At 39.3% G+C, this 20,682-nt stretch overlaps 1 protein-coding gene across 8 annotated transcripts in view; it reads left to right on the forward strand.

The window, feature by feature from the left end:
- Positions 1 to 20,682, forward strand: part of LOC136267074 (receptor-type tyrosine-protein phosphatase S-like) — a 336,067-nt gene that overhangs the window by 136,997 nt on the left and 178,388 nt on the right. For all 8 annotated transcript variants that reach the window (XM_066062127.1, XM_066062124.1, XM_066062129.1 and 5 more), the window contains one exon: positions 5,727 to 5,999. In XM_066062127.1, the coding sequence (XP_065918199.1) occupies positions 5,727 to 5,999 (273 nt within the window). The remainder of the gene's footprint in view (positions 1 to 5,726; positions 6,000 to 20,682) is intronic.

Here is a 20,682-nt window from a genome sequence, read left to right on the forward strand (position 1 = left end):
TGTTTTATAGCCAAGGTGTTCTTGCATGGATTAAACTTTAGTAATTGTATTTTTGGCTGCTTCAGATATCAGCTCTTTAAGTTACCAGTTACTTTTCACTTTAGCTGAGCTGTTTTTTTTCTTTTTGTTTTTTACATTGGGTTCCAAGTACTTGTAGTTTCTTGGGCGCGCCTTTTTTATAGCGAAGGTGTTTTTGGGGTGGATAAATGTAACCCATAGAGACAGTAGAATGCCTGCATGTAACCCTATCAACAGTTGTCTACAACATTACCATGGTAACATGTACACCATGTAGCATTTATCCCAGGGAGTGTATAAACAGTGGAATGGACTACTGGAATGGTTGAATACTGGAATAGTGGAATGGAATTTTTAAAAAGTTCAATATCAGTTTTTACATCCAAATAAGTACAACTCCTCCCCTTAAGTAAGCAAATAAATAGGATTCCTCTTTAAGTCAGCTCATTTAGCATAGTTCACCTCACCATAGACAAAGTTTACCAATGTAAAAGTATAAGTGTTAGGGTTACTTTAGCATAAGTCGCCAATTATTGGCACTTGTAAACTGTAGAGGCTACAGGGTATATGGAGGCTACCAAATTCCACAATGGGCTGTTATATTCATTCATGTAAGACAATTAAAATTTGGTGCACTAAGAGATAAAGGACTGCTCTGTGCAGTGGTTCAAACTGGAAGTTCATACACCATTGAATTAAGGAATTACAATTGCATAACGAAATGGTGCTGATAATTGGCGACTTGCGTTACTGTGAAGTCAGTTATGAGCATGCACAATAGCAGTTTATTGAGAATACCAAGAAGACTCCTGACTTAACTCTTGTTCCCAAAATTTATAATGATAAAAAGAGAGCTAGTTAGCTGATTACATGTATGCATTGTAAAAGTACATTCACTATGTGTGACCGGATCTGCGAAAACCCAACATAATGACGCAAGCCTAAGTTTTCAGTATAAGCCATTGATTTGCAATGGGTAAAATATTTACGTAAACAGAAAAAAATCGTAAAATTTTTAAATGCTTTGTTCTTTGTGAAAGAAGGGTCGTATGATAAAAACTTGGATATCATCTTATTCGCCTACTCAAGAGGAGTTCAAAAATCGTTGTATCGTTGCAGTAGACTAAAGGATACATAAGTTATGGGTGTTTGTTTACGTCACGTCGAAACGATCATATGCGATCGATTTTTCATCACTGATTTCGTCTCTGTATGCAGTGAAGAATGGTAATAGAAGAAACAACTTACCCAGTAATGGACTCCCCTATTCATGGCAAACACAATGGTGCAATTTGCAGCTCTGTACTGCATTTTATTTGTACGTTACAGCCATTTTTGTAAGCGCATGTAATTTATTTTCCCAATATTTGCTGTACAAATCGATGTTTCTATTGTTGCTACTTTGTAGGGCTGTAATTCCAAAAGTTGTTGGCATACAAGGCTAAAACTTGGCCAGAGCATACACTTGGCTAAGTAGATTATTAATATTCAACAATAAAGAATATGAAAAATGCACCATTATGTCGGGTTTTCAGCAATATTGACTATCTTCTTGCCATATATGGTAAGAGCAAGCAAGTACAAATTGAAATACTCTAATAGAACAGACACTTTAAAGTGAAATTGTAGCTTTTCACTTATAAATGGTCAATAAACTTAGATTAATGTTGAGCAAAATATTTAATTCTTTAACAAAATACGGAGCATGATGGGTGAAAATTAAAAGAATTGCTGGACAGTAAATAGGTGGGAAAAAGCAAAGTAGACTCGTCCCTAGGTAGTGGGTCCTTCTATCTTAGAGATGCATCTTAGATATGCATTGCGTTTATTACAAACTGCAAGCATGATGACTAGTTGCTAACACATTCTTGGGTAGCAGGTGCACCAGCTGTGAAGAGTCGTTAGATTAGATAGTGTAACATGTGAAGATGGCATAATTGTGTTGGAATATGGAATATCCAGTGCACAGTATCGGAGAGAGGTATGGTGCTGACCTAGGTAAAAGGTATCTATGTAAACTTGCCTCTCCATTGCATTCCTATGAGATGCCAGTGTGGCGGTGTGGCCTTTAAAAAGCCTGAGTGAAAAAGTTGTGAAATCAAAGGTGGCAGCCAAGAAATGGCTGCAATGATGTTAATGCTAATTGATTTCACAATTTTTTTCACCCAGGTTTTTTAAAGCCGCACCATTTTTCACGGCTTGGCTGTTTTTGTGTAGATTTCACTTCTTTTTGTACTTTATGGCTGACTTTGAAGTTTGTTTTTACTCACATTTCTTCTTTTCTATGTAGATACAATGATGATTATTGAGGACAGATTTAATGTTGCATTGGTTCAATATTTGATAATATTATTGTAATATTCTAATAGAGTGCACATTTTTGAGGACTTCTAATAGAACATACATAGAATGTTCTAGAACAATCTAGTACTTCTATTGGTAGATCTATGAAATTACGAACATTTAATTATAAGCAGATTTAAACTAGAAATTTCATTTATAAAGCAGAAATTAAGTGAGGTGATCAACCAAGATAGTGGTGGTTCAGTGGGTAAAGATGCAGGTGTTAGGTATGGAGGTCCCTAGTTCGAACTCTTGTAAGGATTTTTTTGACATTTTTTGTACACTTTTTACCCCACAGTGACTGCTCTGTTAGAGTATCTTGATCCCGCAATTTTACACTTGTTTGGTTTTTTCTTTATAACTTTGTCACTGTAACTCTATTGCTATTCAAAATATCAAAAGGCACTGCTACAATGATCAGCCTATCTATACACCAATTTTCAAATTATTCCTATACTGTACACAAGGAAATTTTGATGTCAGAACAATTTGACAAATTTGACAAATTGCTTTAATATGTCAAATTTAAATTCACAAAATGTTTATAAGTACCTTTAAAAGTACAGATTTTGTCTACAATTTCTTGATTTTCGTCAACATTTTATTCGTCAAATCTGCTGAAGTGTGTATTCATCAAATTTTTCTTGCGTCAAATTCCTTGCATACAGTACTCGGTTTACCCTGTAGCTGTGACAGAAGTTTGATCTTTTTTATGTGAATAAACCCTCATAACTCCTTGGATATTCCTCAGATTCACAACAAACGTGGTACGTGAATCCACTGTTACACACTCTTCATTTGTGCCAAAGATCGAGGCAATCGAGGTACATGTTTGTGTTTTATAGCAATTTTTGCAAAGTGTGTGAAGAAATTGAAGTCCACATAGCCCCCTCTCCGTATGGCATAAGAAGAAGAAAACGAAGAAATCAAAGTGAAAGTTTAAACATGCATATCTCGCAATGGGCTATTGCAAATGTAATCAAATTTGCTGTGTGGCCTACCCTACCTGGAGGACAGCTATAATACAAAAATGGTGTGATTTGGAGAAGGGGCCATGGAGCTATGCGTGTGAAAAAAACTATTTTCTTTCTTCCTGTCAATATACTCACGGTGTGGTGCGCCGGCTTTCTTGGCTACACAACACAGTCTTGGAGGGGCTAAGAGGTGGCATAATTATTATTCTCCATCCAACGTCATGTTTACAGGCTAAACCAAGGCTGACTAGTGGAAACAAGAGAGTAAAAGAATATTGTTAGGTATCTTCTTTGTAGGCTGAAACCATTGACAAATGATGGTAGAATGTTTAACAGAATTATGTTCATGTTCAATTAGTTGTCATTTCGAAGAGATTGTGGCTTCACTGATAAAGAACCAGAAAAGATCACTTCCTCCATCAGTAGCGGGATCTCATTTCTTAATGTCTGTAGTTTATTATACCAAATAGAGAGAACTCTCATATTTTGTTTTCAACTTGCGCATTAGTGTAAATGTCACATGACACCTCAAAGTGGTAAATAATAAAGTATCACAGACAAGCTCATTTGATTATATACGTCTATTAGTAGTAATCGTTTGATGTATGGTTGCTGTGTATGTAATGCAAAGAGTGATTTTATAAAATGGAAAGTGTGTGTTTGTGTAACTTCTGAGGAAATTCCAGTGGTGAGAGGGATTATAGAATTATATAATATGTGTGGATATACTTATACACTAGTAGGTTTCGGTCTTTGATCAAGCCCAATTTTAGCTGTGTGCCTTCTGTTTACATGCAGGCACCAGCCAATGGTTTTACAGAGCTGGGTAGTATATGTAATTTCCAGTAAATCATTTATGTGGATGGAAAGCAGAGTTGGATTGAGGACTGTAATTATGTCTGCGCCTGTTGAATCCATAAAATATTAAGTAGCATAATGGCTACAGTATTGGTCAGTTCAGTAGGTACTGCGATTGCAGCTATGTCATATATGCTGCTACCACAAAGCCAGTAGTCAGTTTTCAGGCTTGTCTATTGATGTTATTGGCATCTTTGTATTTGATGTCAAAGTTGATCACTCGGCTTACCTACAGAAACCAACGTAGATGCTTTCTGGCTGATAGCACATCGATGGTTCTTTGCCTTCAGACTGATGCTGATGGTGTGGTTTTGTAATGTGCAAGGTCTCGACTGCCATGTGGTTATCCCTATGTAAGGAAGTCCATAAACAGAAATTGCAGTATTACAGGTTTTTGCAGTTGAATTCGTCACCTTTGCAATTGACTTCATCCTGTTTGCAGTAGAGTTCGTTGCATTTGCAGTATAGTAGAAGTCATCCCGTTTGCAATTGACTTTGTCAGTTTTGCAATGATTTCATTGCTTTCGCATTGAAATTCATCATGTTTGCACAAGAATTTGTCATAACTACATTGACTGCAAGAAACCAGCCACTCATCACAAGGTGAATCATTTTCGCCATGGAGAATACCACTTGAGCTGGTTATACGCGAAGCCATTAACTGTCTGTCAAGTTAATTAGCTTGTTCGCGAGTGACCACACCCATCTCCAATGGTGAAGCACAATTGTAAATGTTGCTGAAGAAACCATAGCAGAATTATTGCCTTATAAAGAGTTGTTTTATTTACAACAGTTGTACTTCAACAAGACGATGGAGCAGCTGCTACATCTTATTTTCATGTTTACTGCAGCTGCCGATCTTGTTACGGATGAATTCTTGCACAAACGCAATGAATTTTAATGCAAAATTGACAAAATCAATTGCAAAACTAATGAAATCAATTGCAAAAACCACAAATTCAATTGCAAACGGGACAAATTCTACTGCAACGGCAACGAACTCTACTGCAACGGCGACATATTCAATTGCAAAAAAACTGTAATTCACAGCCCATTTAAGGAACTGATGTTTATAACCAGATTGGCTAGAATCCCTCATGTTAGCGCCAGCCTAATTTTACAGCAGAATGCAATAAACACAACCGGTGAAATATTCACGAAATTAAAACAAAAATCCCTAAATTTTTTGAGTGCTTGTTTCATGATGAAGGAAAGTATATAACCGTTTAATTACACACCTGTAGTTAATTTTCCATATTGTCACAGTACAAACCACTTTTTCTGTTGTTGCCATTTGTAGTGCTGTAACCTTGAAAGTTCTTGGATTCTAGAGCTGAAACTTTGGTTGACCATTCCTGTGGCTATCTAAATAAAGAAAACAATATTATTATAATTAAAAGGAATTCAAAAAATGTGCTAACATGTGGGGTTCTTGCTGATCCAGTCATGTTTGGCAATAAATGGGCTGCATGTCAACACTAACTGTTGTTGTTTTGTTGCAATGTTAGAGTTTGTGCATTCGATATTTTACAGGTCCTCCATCAATCACTACACATCCAAGAGATGTCACTATACCACAAGGGACTACTACCACTCTAACATGTAGTGCTACTACTCGGGGTGGTACTCTGATGTATTCCTGGGAGAGAAGATCTGGTAGTAGTTGGACATCTATTAAAAGAAATGCTAAGAGTCCATCATACACTACTAATAGTAACATGGCAGTTGGACAGTACACATATAGGTGTAATGTGAGCAATGATGCTGGATCAGTTGTGTCTAATAGTGCTACTGTAAATGTGTATGGTGAGTATTGTATGTGTGTTATCATACAGTATAATCATTTTGTACAGTAAAGATCACAAGATTTGTGTTTTCTGTTCAAAATTGTTGACTAGAAACCAGCCTTATATTAGCTTCATGGTGATTTGGTTGTATTCGTTAGGTACAATCAAGCCCAATCATGCCTTCAAATCCACCTGAAATCCTTCTGATGAGTTTCTATAAAATTTTATAAATTTTACTTTTATTTATGATGTAATTTTAACCGCATTTCATATTCTTCTTAGTACTTGGTTGTATAATTAGAGCTTTACAGCACAGCAGGTCTGACAGCAACTTGTACTGAAGCCTTTAATTAGATTACCTAACATGTAAACAGAATTGGAGACTTTTACAGGGTTTTACAATTGAATATGTCACCTTTGCAATTGAATTCGTTCTATTTGCAGTGGAGTTCCCCGTTTTCAATTGAATTCATCAGTTTTGCAATTGAATTTGTTGCTTTTACATTAGAATTTGTCATGTTTGCTAAAGAATTTGCCATAATTACTCTGGCTGGTATTAACCAGCCGCTTATCACAAGGTGGATCATTTTAGCCATAAGGAATGCCATTTGAGACTTGAGACACTACAAGGTAACTGGAGCTGGTTATACACAAAGCCATTTGAGTTAATTAGCTTGTTCGTGAGTGGCCACACCCATCGCCAATAGCGTAGCACAATTGAGAATGCTGTTGAAGAAGCTGTAGCAGAAGCATTATTGCTTTATAAAGAGTTGTTTACAACAGTTGTACTTCAACAAGATCAAGAAGTAGCTGTTATATCTTGTTTTACTGTCAGCTGCCAGTCTTGTCACCAATGAATTCTTGTGCAAACAGAATAAATTCTACTGCAAAAGCAACTAACTTTACTGCGAACAGGACGAAGTCAATTGCAAAGGTGACAAATTCAGTTGCAAAAACCTGTAAATATTCATTGGTGAATCTTTACAATGAATCTTTACAGTGAGATTACTGGGTGAAACAAAAGATTCCTTGTGTAAAAAAATTAATACTTAAATTGTATTGGGCCCAAGAGATGTCTGTGATAAATAAACTCTGCAATATTTACGTAATTTTCAGAAAACCGATGATGTGACGAATGTGACGGATGGGAGAATAGTTCCAATACTGGTCATCGCAGTTACCAGGTTCTGTTGGCTGGAACGTTGGAGGAAAGCCACTTGACTTTTCTCACATTGCACATACCAGGCGGGAAAGCTTCTTTATAATGCATAAAAAATGAATGATCATGTGTACAAACACAATCGAAAGGTATGACGTAGTACCATTCAAGTAGGGATCGCTATGGAAATTTTGCGTGCCCCCCAAAATTATTCCTTTAAAATCATCAAGGGACATTTTACACCACAAAAAATCACCTTTACAGAATAGCACTAGTCCATAGAATACATAAAACAACATTAAAGACAACAAAATACTTACAGGTAGCCAGATATATAAAATTGCAAAAACTCCAATTTTAGTCTGACTGCCTCACTGCTGGGATCCTGTTTGCAACCATGCCCACCAATTAAAGATCTAGGTGGACTAATAGCGACAGAGTATGGAGACCATACCTCTTAACAATCTAACTATTTACGAAAGCGCAACATCGCACTCGCTCTCACACGTAACTTTGCTCAAGATTTTAAAAATTGCTAATTAAGGGGCATGGCAACTTTTGCTCGCGATTTTCGTGAATGAAACAGCTGCCATGTTGTCTTGCGAGCGAAACAGTTGCCATGCCCCTCAATTAGCAGTTTTTAAAATCTCGAGCAAAGTTGCATGTGCGAGCGAGTGCGACGTTGTGTTTGGGTGGTACCGTACTTAACAGTAAACAAGATGACCTCACCCCTTATTGGTCTAGCTAGCTGCGCACCTCTTGGCTGATTCAAGATATACTCTAATACAACAGTCACAAGTTACATTGTAGCTAGCTGTGCTACAACACAAGACTAAACAAATTAGTACTTTTTTAAAAGTTAATTTAAAAATGAAGTAGGGATCTGTGCAACAAAAAGTAGTGAAATAAGAGATGAATGAAGGTATTACAGCATAGCTCAATAGGAAAGTCCCTACTTTGGCACATTTAGCTATAACAATTAATTTGCTCAATGCCAAAGTAGGGACTTTCCCACTGAGCTATGCTGTAATACCATCATTCATCTTTTGTTTCATTAATTTTTGTTGCATAGATCTCTTCTTCATTTTTAATTAGCAATTTTTAAAAATGGTAGTAATAATAACTATAGCAAACCTAACCTAACACAACAAACATAAGGATAATCTATAAATATCATTCATCATTCTCAACATCCTCTTGGGGGAGGGGGGGGGGGACATAGCATTTCAATCCATTCGACTAGCTTGTGTCTTGCTCTGACCATAGCCTTCCCAGTGGGTCGTTGCTGTGAAGATTCATCATCACTTGTGGATCCAAGTTGAGAAGATTCTTCGGTGTTCAGATTAGAAGGAAATTCATCTGTAGACACCTCCAGAGGATAGAGACGTACAATAGGTCAATTGGTACCCCCATTTGTTGTACACAGAGTAGCTAATCTAATAAACCCATCATTTCCCTTTACAGGTTCTTCAATCACTCCAAGCTTCCATAGGGCTCTGGGTGTTTCATCATGTATTTGTACCACATCACCTATTTTAACTGCCTGCTTAGTAATACCTGTCATGGGGTGTACTTCCCGAAGTGATGTTAGATACTCCTTCTTCCAACGTGGTTGAAAGTGTTACAATAGTAAGCCTTGTCAATCCACCTTACTTCTTACTTGGTCAGCAGACTGGTAATCTGGATCAGATATTTCTTCATCCACTACATCTAGGTGTGGTAAAGGAACAATCCAGCATCCACACAACGGGTGTGAAGGTGTAAGTGGCTGTGTGTCTCCTGTGGCAGATGAGAGGTAGGTTAGTGGCTGATCGTTAAGCACTGCCTCAACTTCAACGATGGTGGTCTGTAGAACAGTCAGAGTAATGAAGGCTCGGCCCAATATCTTCTTCAGCCTAACTATTGTATGGAGGGAATCTTTGGAGGAGGAAAAATTTGGCAACTGGAGCAAAATATCGCTGTTGGCAAAATAAAATTTGGCGAATTGTTAGCAAAGCGCACACCCTATTTAATTAATTAGATTACTAATCGCTGTGTTGAAGCGAGAACTGGGAGTGCCATGCCTGTTTGGTGCCTGGAGTCAGCTATCAACTAGTCTAAAAGGTAGTACTATATAGATAGTAGATCTACACCTTCTGGAATAGTGAATATCACACTTAATATTATGGGACTCCCTACTTGTCATGCCCGTTTCTTGGAGGTGAGGTTTGAGGATACCACGTATAGCTACAATGGCTAGCTACCTTGTGAGGTAGTCAAGGGAGGCTTGGCTTTAGCGTGATTCCTGGCCCAATAGCCCTTGGTTGAGAAGAAAATTGATTAGTTCGAGGCTTGGTTTGCTATTTTCTTCACCAGCAAAATATTTGGATGGGGAAATTTTTAACAGCGCCAAAGTTTCCCTCCATACGGTAATCTCTCCCAAAGGCCCCCATACCAAGGGACTCTCTTGGGGATCATTTGCTATGTTGTACCCTTGTGCATGAGAGCTGACTTCAGAGTTGGTGACTGGAATAGTTTGTTAACTCCTTGGCTGCCGATGTGTATGTTGACACATTGTCTGATATGACCAGTCGGGTTAGTGATCTGCGGACAGCAAACCTTGGAAAGCTTGTAGAAATGTCACTTCTATGAGGTCAGTCACAACTTCAAGATTAACTGCCTGAGTGCTGGCGCAGGTAAACAGACAGATATACACCTCGTACTCACCAACTGCTCTTTCATTCTTAGCATATATTGCTCCCATAAAGTTAACTCCGGGTACACCAAAGGGAGGTCCAGAGTTCAAAATAACGTGCGACGATCGGCCATTTTCCGTAAAAAAATGTGATTGACCGATCAAAAATAAAAACATCCGGTGGTAGGTGCTGATTGTTTGTACAGTAGTGATAAGAGATGAAGAGACAGTGTGAGCGTGAAAGAACAGTAGACGATGATAGAGAAGACAGTACAAAGCGATATATTCAATATGACACGTTCAAGAAGTGGAAGCGCGATCTGGATAATGAATGTAAGACAATCACATGGCTAGAATGTGAGACAGTAATGGAATGTGGCAAGAAGATGGTAAGGGCGCTTAAGTGCAGTATTTGTAGCAAGTACAAATCCAGAATTGAAAGTTCCAGAAACTTTAATGACAAATGGATTGTGGGAGCAGAATCACTTCGCACGAGCAACATTCGAGACCACGGAAAAAACAACCAGCACGTGCTCGCTATGTCACTGCTAGCGAAAGAACATGCAACCAGCCATGGCGAAGGACCTTCGATGTATGCTCCAATTGTACAAGCCTTAACAAGATTGCCAGAGAGTGAAAAGGCAAGGCTCAAGCGTAAGTTTGATATAGCGTACCTTGTAGCAACAGAAAGTATGTCGTTTTTAAAATACCCAGTAATCTGTGAGTTGGAGAAAAAGCATGGGTTAGATATCGGCGTTTCTTACACTATATAGCTGAAGCCAGACAGAAAGAGCTGGCAGAGAAAGTTGTGGTGCAAAGTTTTACTCCTTACTAATAGACAGATCCACAGACAAGGGAAACATTGACAATGAGGCTGTATTAGCAGTATGGTGTGATCCCAATTGCAGTGATGAAAAGGTTCACACTAGAATTTCTTACCTAGCACTGATCAGGCCAAAGTTTGTTACAGGAGAGGGTCTATTTTGAAGTTCTAGGGCAAGCACTCAGCAAGTTAGGAATAGAGGAAGTTGATGGTGATCACTGCCAACAGTTAATAGGTATTGGGACAGATGGTGCATCCACAAACATTGCCAATGCTGGTTTAAAAGGAATAGTTGAGAGTAAACTTGAATGGATAGTGTGGATGTGGTGTCTTGCTCACAGATTGGAGCTTGGGATTAAAGATGCACTGAAAGGTACTTATTTTGATGGAATTGATGACATGCTACTTCGTTTGTATTATATATATGAGGAATCACCAAAAAGTGCCGTGATTTAAAAGATATAGTTGGTGATTTGCAGCAGTTCCTTACCTTCACTGATGATAGCATTAAACCTGTCAGAGCCAGTGGTACACGGTGGATAACTCATAAGCTCAGTGCTATGAAAAGAATTCTCTCTAAATTTGGGACCTACACACAACATCTGTCAACCTTATCAGAGGACTCATCAGTGAAAAGTACTGACCGTGCTAAACTAAGAGGATACTACCTTCAATGGACACATGCAAAATATATTTTAGGGTGTGCTTTGTTTATTGATTTGTTAACCCCTTGCAGTATCTTTTCTAAAATCATGCAAAGTGACGAGATTGACATTGTCGCAGCACTTACAAGTCTTCTGAAGACATTGCGTGAAATGGAAAAGTTGGCATCTAAGCCACTAAGTAAATGGGCAACCTACTCTACTACTTGTGCTAAGTTTGTCAAAGAGGGTTCGGGTTCAATCACTGAATATTATTACCAAGCTCAGAAAGTGAAGTGTTATGTCACTGCAGATGAATACTTTGTAGCACACTACAAGGACTATTGTAAAGGTGTAAGTCAGTGCATAAAGTCTCGTCTAGAGTGGTCTGACTTTGAGTTAATGAGAGATATCATTGTAGTTTTGAACACTCAAGGTTGAGAGAAAGTTATGGAAGAAAGTAATCCGTTAGATGAAGTTTTGAGGTTGGTGACTAGATTCAAAGTGCCACTGCAGGGAGCAGAAGCAGAAACTGGCGAGATTCATCGAGAGTTTACTGAAATGATGGATTGTGCTGCAAGTTTTATTTCTCTGTCAACTCTTGAGTACAGAAGTGTTTGGTGGAGGTTATTCAATGCTCCAACTAAATGTGATTGGCGAAGTGCTTTACTTCTTGTTCAACTATTGTTTTCCTTACCTGCATCGAATGGGACAGTTGAGAGGGTCTTTTATTGAGCAATATCATCAAAACAAACAGACAGACGGTCACTACTGTTTTCTGAGTCTTTTGATGATCTTCTGTTATTGAATAGTAACAAAATTCCATTGACTAGCTTTGTGGCAGATCAAGCTATTGATCTGTGGTGGACTGACAAAACAAGGAGGCCAAATCAAAAGTCTAGAAAAAGTACAAAAAGCTTAGTAAAGATGACAAGAGTAGTAAAGTTATTATTTTGGATGATTCAGAGGACAGTACTCCTGTACCGTCTAGTGAAAGTGAAGATGACAAAGACCTAATGAATGGGATATTTTAATTGGTTGATTTGTTTCAGTTTTTACTTTATATTATGTCTGTATTGTTTCTACCTGCATTATATGTGACTACAGTATGCTGTTTATAAGTGTTACTAAGAAATCGTTCATGGGTGTAGTACATTTGATCAAATAGCCATACAAAATAGATTTTGTGTGGCACCTATGGCCACACAAGTAAAACAGGTTATTTTGAACTCTGGAGGTCCATCCTGAATTCTGGCAATGGTAGGGAGTCAGGAATGCTAAATGATTTTCTAGCAACTCTACAGCAGATCACACACTTCCACAGTAACTTTGCCACCAATTTCTGTGCTGCTGGGATACAGTATCACTGTCTCAGAGCAGTTACAGTACTGTGTGTGCCTCCATGTACTTGATTAGCATGAGTAGCATACACAATTCGTGTATGGAGTAAATCTATGATCAACAGGGAGGAGGTATGGAAACTTGGTGTTGTGGTCAATTGAGCATTATGTATCTTCCCGCCACACTGAAGAAAGTTTGAAGAGTCCAAAAACAGTGGAAGTTGTCTGACAACTGAGAGGCACCGACTGGACGTCTGGCTTTTCTGCAAGGAGGTCAAGTAGGTTGAATACTGGTAGCTTTGAACCCACATCATCTGTGCCTTACAAAGTTCACGGCCCTGTTGGCTTGGACTCATGTGATTTAATACATTCAATGAATTGTAGTACATATGAGATCACATACAACAGTTTAAATAGTGTGCTGTACCTTTCTATGTCAAGAATAGCAGCCACAGTAGGGTACTTGTTATCTTCACAAGTTTCCTCAACTGAATCAGGTGGTAGTACCTCAGCTTCTACAACAGAAAGTTGGACATGTACATCTAATTGGGACTCCATGTTGGTCTCTGTTGTTCATGTATGATCCATGTGTAAGGAAGGAAGTTAAATGCCTCTAGTCAACAAGTCAGTGGAATTATCTGCAGATGGGCAGTAAACCCACCATTGAACTGGACAGATCTTGCTGAATGTTGCTACATAATTCGAGACAAGTTTCTTGTCACTGTTTAGCCAATGGAGTACAATTTAGCTGTCACACCTCTTGTAGATTGATTCAATTTTGCATTGGACTGAGGAACTGATCAAAGTAAACAGCTGTGCTGCGATAGTGGCACCCATTAATTCTAGCCTGGGTAAAGTTAGCTGCTTCAGTGGAGCTACCCTGTTTTTAGCAATCACGAAAGCTGTTACATTCCCTTGATGAAATTGTGCCACTGCTCCATAAGCCGTGATGCTAGCATAACAAAATGTGTGAAGTTCTTTTGGAGCATCTGTACTTGAACCATTCTTCCAGTGGCATCTAGGGATAGAAATAGTGTATAATTGCTGAAGATCATGTAAAATGGTCTGCCATAACTGCTGATGTTCTGATGAAAGCGGATCATTCCATGGTAACTTCTTCTGCCATAGCTGTTGTAGCAATAACTTATCCCAATGGTTCAAAAACATTGGAGGGTTGTTGCAGTACTTCATGCTTTGTGGCCAAAGAGTGGTCCACAGAGAAAGCCGTCTGAGCAAGTGACAAGTTATCATTAGCAGTGTTCCACACTAGTCAAAGGGTGTTGACCTGTTCACTGCCATCAACAACTTGATCTTTCTCTGCTGAATTACACAACTGCTTGCTGTTAGATGCCCCTTAAATTAAATTCGCTTCAGATAGGATTGCTCTACTTCCCTATAGTGTACTACAGACTCTTCTTCAGTGGACCACCCTAACAAAATGTTATCCACATAGAGATTCTGGAGAAGATCCTTGGAAGCTGTAGGACTACACTGTGTTAAATGGCAGTGGAGAGCGGCATGCAGCATAAATGGAGAACTAAACAAGTGGTACGTTTGAAGTTGACTCTCGGATCACTAGGACAGCATGGCCAGGTAAAATCACAATCTTTGTGATGTAACTGGGCATGTAGAAATGCCTTCTCTGTATCAGCACTGATACCAAACTTGTTAGCATGGAAACGTAGCAGAATAACATGGAGCTGTTGGAGAAACAGAGGAGCTGTTGGAGAAACGGAGGAGCTGTTGGAGAAACGGAGGACCTGTTTCCAGACGATCATTAAGACTGGCCAAATGTTTGGCTTCACGGCTGCTGCAGTCGTACACTATCCTTAGGGGAGTTGTCACTGACTGCTTTGTACTCCATGGTGTGGTATGCAGTGGCAGGGCTTAGACATTTATGAGTCAGGTACTTTTTCAATGAAACCACATTTGAGCTGTTCCTCTATTATCCCGTTGTATACCTTAAGCATGTCAGGTGTAGCATTGAGTTTACAGGTCAGTGACCATACCCGTCATTTACAAGTGGATTTGTTGACAGGGTGGTTGGGTTTCCACAGAAACTTCACTAGGTAGGTACCATCACTCAGATGTGTTACTGAATCATGAAGATACTCCTGTAGAAAAAGTAGATGATTGTTTGTTTTGTGCAAGGTCAGCTTCCCACACATCTCCACTAGGGATAACATCAGGTGAGCCATACAGTGATACAGAACTAAGGTGAAGTACACTAGATGTCATAGAGGCTGTGTAATTGTACAGTAGTCCTGAAAGTAAATATCCAAGTTTGGATTGAACAGCAGTGGGGCCTGGTCCTTGAATCACAGTTTCTTGTACTATAGACCAATAGGCATCAGCTCCAATGAGCATATAAATGTTAATGTCACCACTGTCTGAGATTGCGAGGTTCAGAGATGAAGGTCCTTCAAATACGGTAGCTGCTTTACATAAAATTATGATAGGGTTGGGAAATTCTGGAAGTGATGAGAACAAATTTTGGAATCTCAGTACCCTCAGTAGTCTCTAAGTGGATTGTAGCAACTGGAAGGGTTTGGTTTGAGGCTTCTGATGCTCTGAATGTAGCAATGGTAACACATTCTCTTCTCTATGAGTTGAAGTACAAGCATTAGGCTAGACTTTGTGTAATGAATGAACGTTGTGCTCCCTCATCTAACAAAATGTTCACTTGTGTAGAAAGGTTGTTTGCTCTCACCGTGGCAACATCTGTCTTCAGAAAGCATGGCTTAGTTGGTTGGGAAAGTGATGTTAATTAGATTCTGTGCAGTTTGAGTGGGAGGAGTTGACTGTTCTGAAGATGATTTCCTGAGTACCATCACTAGTTGGAGTCTGAGTGTTAGGTGTTCCTCAGCACAAACTAGTGTGGTGTCGCTCCTTGCAATGCTTACAGTGGCCCTTTGACTGACATTGACTGACTCTGTAGTGACCGAGGCAATTAAAACATATATAACGTCTCCCGTTTGACAATGTCCATAAGTTTAGCTTGGTCTGGAATAGCATCACACTGGGTGGCTTGGTGTGATCCGTTACAAAATATACACTTCATTGGTTTCTGTTACTCATGGCCCCTATGTGAAAGGTGGCAGTGGGACGGTGATGATCTTCGGGTTGTGGAACAAAGGCACTGGCTTCAAGGACTTGGATCTCGTTCACAATATAGTCTTGTAACTGGTCAAGTGTCCACTCTAGATTACTGTGTTCTCTAGCTAAGTTCTTCCGCACCTTTTATTTATTTATTTATTTATTTTTATTTGTTTAACCATAAGGAGAAGGTAATTACAAAAGGCAAATGTCTATAGGAGCAACACCTCAGCTAGAAGAATCCCTGTTACCATAGGAACCAACAGAGCCCCTCAGGACTCTGCATAAACAAATTCCATTCATAGCATTATACTTGTACCTACCAGTTTTACCATGATAGTTTCTTTCTGGATTACACAAACCAATGGCGGTTCCAGGATGGGCAAATGCCTCCCTACTAAACTTGTATAACTCATGAAAATATGCACATTTTACTAGCATTTATTATTACAAATTCACCTAAAACCAAAGCAAAGTAGTCAAACTAGCTATGAAATTGTCACCCAGCACCTTTGTGCATACTAAGCATCTCTAAAAATCATTATCGTATTGCTGTTTTTAAGACATTAATGGCCTTTTATGTCTTCACAACCATCTGCAAAGGCCAAAATGGCTGCAGTGAGACACTACTAAGAGGTGATTATTTGCTGCTTCAAAAATGCAGCAACTAACAAGAGAATCTGGCTCTCCCCAACCACTTATAACTTAGCCTATCTCTGCCCCTCCCCTCCCCTCCCCTTGCCAGCTCCTTAATCTGCCCCTGCAAACAGTCAGTCTTCATTTGTGACCAGATTTTACAAAACCAATCCAAATTGCACATCAGGCAAAATCAAACTAACACCACCAGCGGATAGCTACACTATCATACTAGTAGTTTTGACACTCAGTACCACTCAAACTACTTGAGGCTGGTTTCAACAGACGTCTTTTCTGGGGGTGGGGGGGGGGGGGGGGTAGAGCTTGAATGGCGGCCTTAGGCCTTGTGAAAGACCTGGCTTGGCAAGAATCAGTGGTTTACTGGTGGACAGCCTGATAATGTAGGCCAGACATTTTTTCTTTGAACTTTGCTACATACAGTATCAACCACTAAGGAGCCAGCACAGCCCTGTAATCTGGTCTCTGGATCCAATTGTGGTCTGTCTCCATTTTAAAGTCTAACCCTTGCCCACCCTGCCACCCCCCACCCTCCACCCCTTTGAAAAGCTGTATGCACTGTAAGCTACAGTATAATCTGAATAAAAAATTACTTGTCTGCATTGAATAAAACTTGTGAGAGTAATATCATCAGGTCTTGTATATACACCTGGCACAATGTTGTTCTCTTGCATAAAAAGAGGAAAAAATAGTACTTACATGCCTTACCGATTTAAAATTTTCTTTTGTAACATAACTTTTATGGAAAGGCCCTTTTTAGAATAAGATGGATCCTATCAAAAATTTACGTTGAGGTTGTACTACATAATTATGTGGAGAAAGTTTGGTGCTTTTGTCACTTGTGTCCACATTAGATTTAAATTTGGCTTTAAGCAACCTAACTATATCAAGAATTTAATGCTGGTCGTTTATTTAACCCTAACACACTTGTTTAATATTAGCCGCTTCCAGTTACTGATAAAGCATACTAAAACTGCCTTTATCAACCACCGTCTATTGATGGTGGTTGTTTTGGTAGGTTGTGCAGGGTTCCCAGGATTCTCCTATTTGATTTTTGTAACAGGAGCACTTGATGAATAGCCACAATAGTGGTTCTCTTAATTGCATGGCTTGGAGGTGAAATACCTGGGGATTTTCTAACTTTAAAGCCACAGGAATTTTCAATGCACACCTAGGGCTCCTAAAGAAACCCTGCACTATCACACTCCAAACTAATCTTGGGATGGAAATGCCGATATAGAACTCCTATATCTCACGCTGCAGACATACTCAAAAGTGTAGGTGCATTTCCTCCCCTGAGATGTACACATTTGCAGTAAAATACCTACCCACTTTTCTTAAACAAGTACACAGAAAAATTTGGAATTTTCAACTAGAGTAGTGACCATAGCAAATTGATAAAAAGTACTGAAACAAGTTGGAGTAGGCATGATATTAAATCACAGTAAAACAATAAGAAGTGTTATATCCCTACTGTGCTCAAGATACCATAATGGAAATGTACAGTAGGGATATAACACTTCTTATTGTTTTACTGTGATTTAATATCGTGCCTACTCCAACTTGTTTCAGTACTTTTTATCGATGTGCTATGGTCCCTACTCTAGTTGAAAATTCCAAATTTTTCTGTGTACTTGTTTGTTAACTTTTTTTGGAAATAATCATAATGATTGGTGAACCCACGCATACCACATCTGAAATGGAGCCGCGTGCCCCAGCAATATTAATTATCGTATAAAAGGTGAAGTATCCATAACGCTTCGTTGTCTGCTATGTTCAACCCGTTACACAGCATTTCGGATCAAAAACTGTCTGAAAAGCACCTCTGCAATCCACGCATATACTAAAAGAAAGAAATGGTGCTGCGCGCCCCAGTTATATTAATTATCGTCGCCCCGGTTATATTAATTATCGTCTGAAAAGTGAAGTATCCATTACGCTTCGTTGTCTGCTATGTTCAACCTGTTACACAGCAGTACAAATCAAGAACTGTTCAAAAAGCACCTTTGCAATCAAAATAGCCACTACGAAAAATATAGACGATTTCCGTTACGAAGGGAAGCCATCATGTGCTACCACCAAATTGACACTTTTTGCTGTCAGCAAAGATGAATGGGACACAAAGGAGGACACTGGTAAGTCCATGAAGAATGCATTGTACGTACTGTGGTATGCCAAAAGGTACCAGTCGGGCCAAAGCGACGTCGAACAGTGAAAAAATCAAGCCCGTAGTCTTAGTCATTATTGAGTTACGCTTGTCTGAAGGCATCAGGCAGTCAGTCAATCAGTAGAAATTCTGTTAAATAAATTATTTTAAAATTCTGTAGCAACTTGTTGAAAGCGTTTCGGGTCAATCTGAAAGCTGTTTTGGGCTTAGTTTTACCCAACCAATACTGCCTCATCATCGTCATGGAAAAATGAAGCTGTTTTTGGGTGATATTTTTCCATGGGCCACGCCTACTCCTTTGTGGTCCCTACTATACAGTTATTATCGTACTCTTAAGTTGTTTTACGTTATGTCTCCTAAACCTAAGGGGTGGGGCTTGGGTGGGGAGAAAGACACTATCACCAACCACATGGCTCTTCATTGGATCTTTTGCGCATGGGTTAACACAAGACTCTAGCTGATGCCCATTCCTATAATGCCGTAGATGCTCCTTGATGGCATTACCCTCCTCCACCTTTGCGCAATTGGCTTCCAACATTAACCTCGTTTAACAAGTTAAGCTCCATATTAGTCGCTTGCTTAACCCTAACACACTTGTTTAATATTAGCCGCTTCCAGTTACTGATAAAGCATACTAAAGCTGCCTTTATCAACCACCGTCTATTGATGGTGGTTGTTTTGGTAGGTTGTGCAGGGTTCCCAGGATTCTCCGATTTGATTTTTGTAACAGGAGCACTTGATGAATAGCCACAATAGTGGCTCTCTTGATTGCATGACTTGGAGGTGAAATACCTGGGGATTTACTAACTTTAAAGCCATAGGAGTTTTCAATGCCAAAGAGAGGCTTATAGCCTTTCCCTCCAAGCCATAAGAAAGAACATAATTATGGACCACACATTGCCAAAGTCTGCTACTTGAGATACTAGAGAGAATACAATACTAAGTGTACAAACGTAATGAGCAAGTAAGTGGTTTACTAATGCATGTATGCATGAGGTGCATGGTGTATGTGTATGTATACAAGCTGTGTTTCAAGTGCTATCTGGTGCATGTCAAGCAGCCAGGAATAAAAATTGTGGATAGCAAGTGATGGGCAAATCTATTTGTTGTGTGTGATGTGCCAATTCTGAATGAACATGGGCATAGAAATGTGTTAAGTGTAAGCAAACTTTGCTAATATACATGATAAACAGCAATGGAAGGCCCAACCAGTTATTAATGTATCAGAGTATGTTCCAACTTGTATATGTAAAGGTACGTATATTTTAACCATTGTAGTTGGTTGGGGAGTATGGGAAGTTAGTTGGAGGGGAGGATGAAGAAAGGGCTGCTCATCTTAGCTACAAACCATAGTAGCAATGCCAATGCACATCACACTTGCCAGCTGCACATACAGTAGACTGCATGAAAAACTTTACGTACCGTAATCGTACTACGATCGTGATACGATCCGCTATACACTGTTAATGAATGTTATGCGGTGCGTAATTTTTCGTAATAACGAAGCACAAAATGTTACGTAATTACGGTACGAAAGATACTATAATATATAACTAGCTAGCACTGTTATAAAAGTTCACTTGCTCAGTTACTTGCACTTGCGTAGAAGGTAGCTATCTTTTTTATATCGTTTGCCAAGATTTCTCTGCCGAATTCGGAAATTCATTTACAGAAGCTAAGCCAGTCGACTCATCTTCGTAACTATACGTGCGTCAGTTTAGCTGCAAGTTCTGTTGATCATTGTTATTATCTACTTTCAAGACCAGTCGTCATCGTTCCTGTTTTAGCAAGTTCCGTCAATCATCGCCATCGCCTACTTGCAAGACCATCGTTCTTGTTCCTGCGCTTGTCTGCTACTTCCATCGATTGCTGCTATTTCCTACTTGGAAGACCAGTCGCCTTCGTTCCACTGTTGCAAGCTCCTGTGTAAGCAAGTTCCGTCGATCGTCGCCATTGCCTGCTTTCAAGAGCAGTCATCTTTGTTCCTGCGCTTATCTGTAAGTTTCATCGATTGTTGCTATCGCCTACTTGCAAGACCAATCGCCTTCATTTCAGTGTTAGCTCACCTGCAAGCTCCTGTGTTAGCGAGTTCCGATGATCGTTCCATCGCCCACTTGCAAGATCAGTCGTCTGTCATCGTGCTTTACG

This window comes from Dysidea avara, chromosome 9, assembly GCF_963678975.1.
Source record: "Dysidea avara chromosome 9, odDysAvar1.4, whole genome shotgun sequence".
Lineage (NCBI taxonomy): Eukaryota > Metazoa > Porifera > Demospongiae > Dictyoceratida > Dysideidae > Dysidea > Dysidea avara.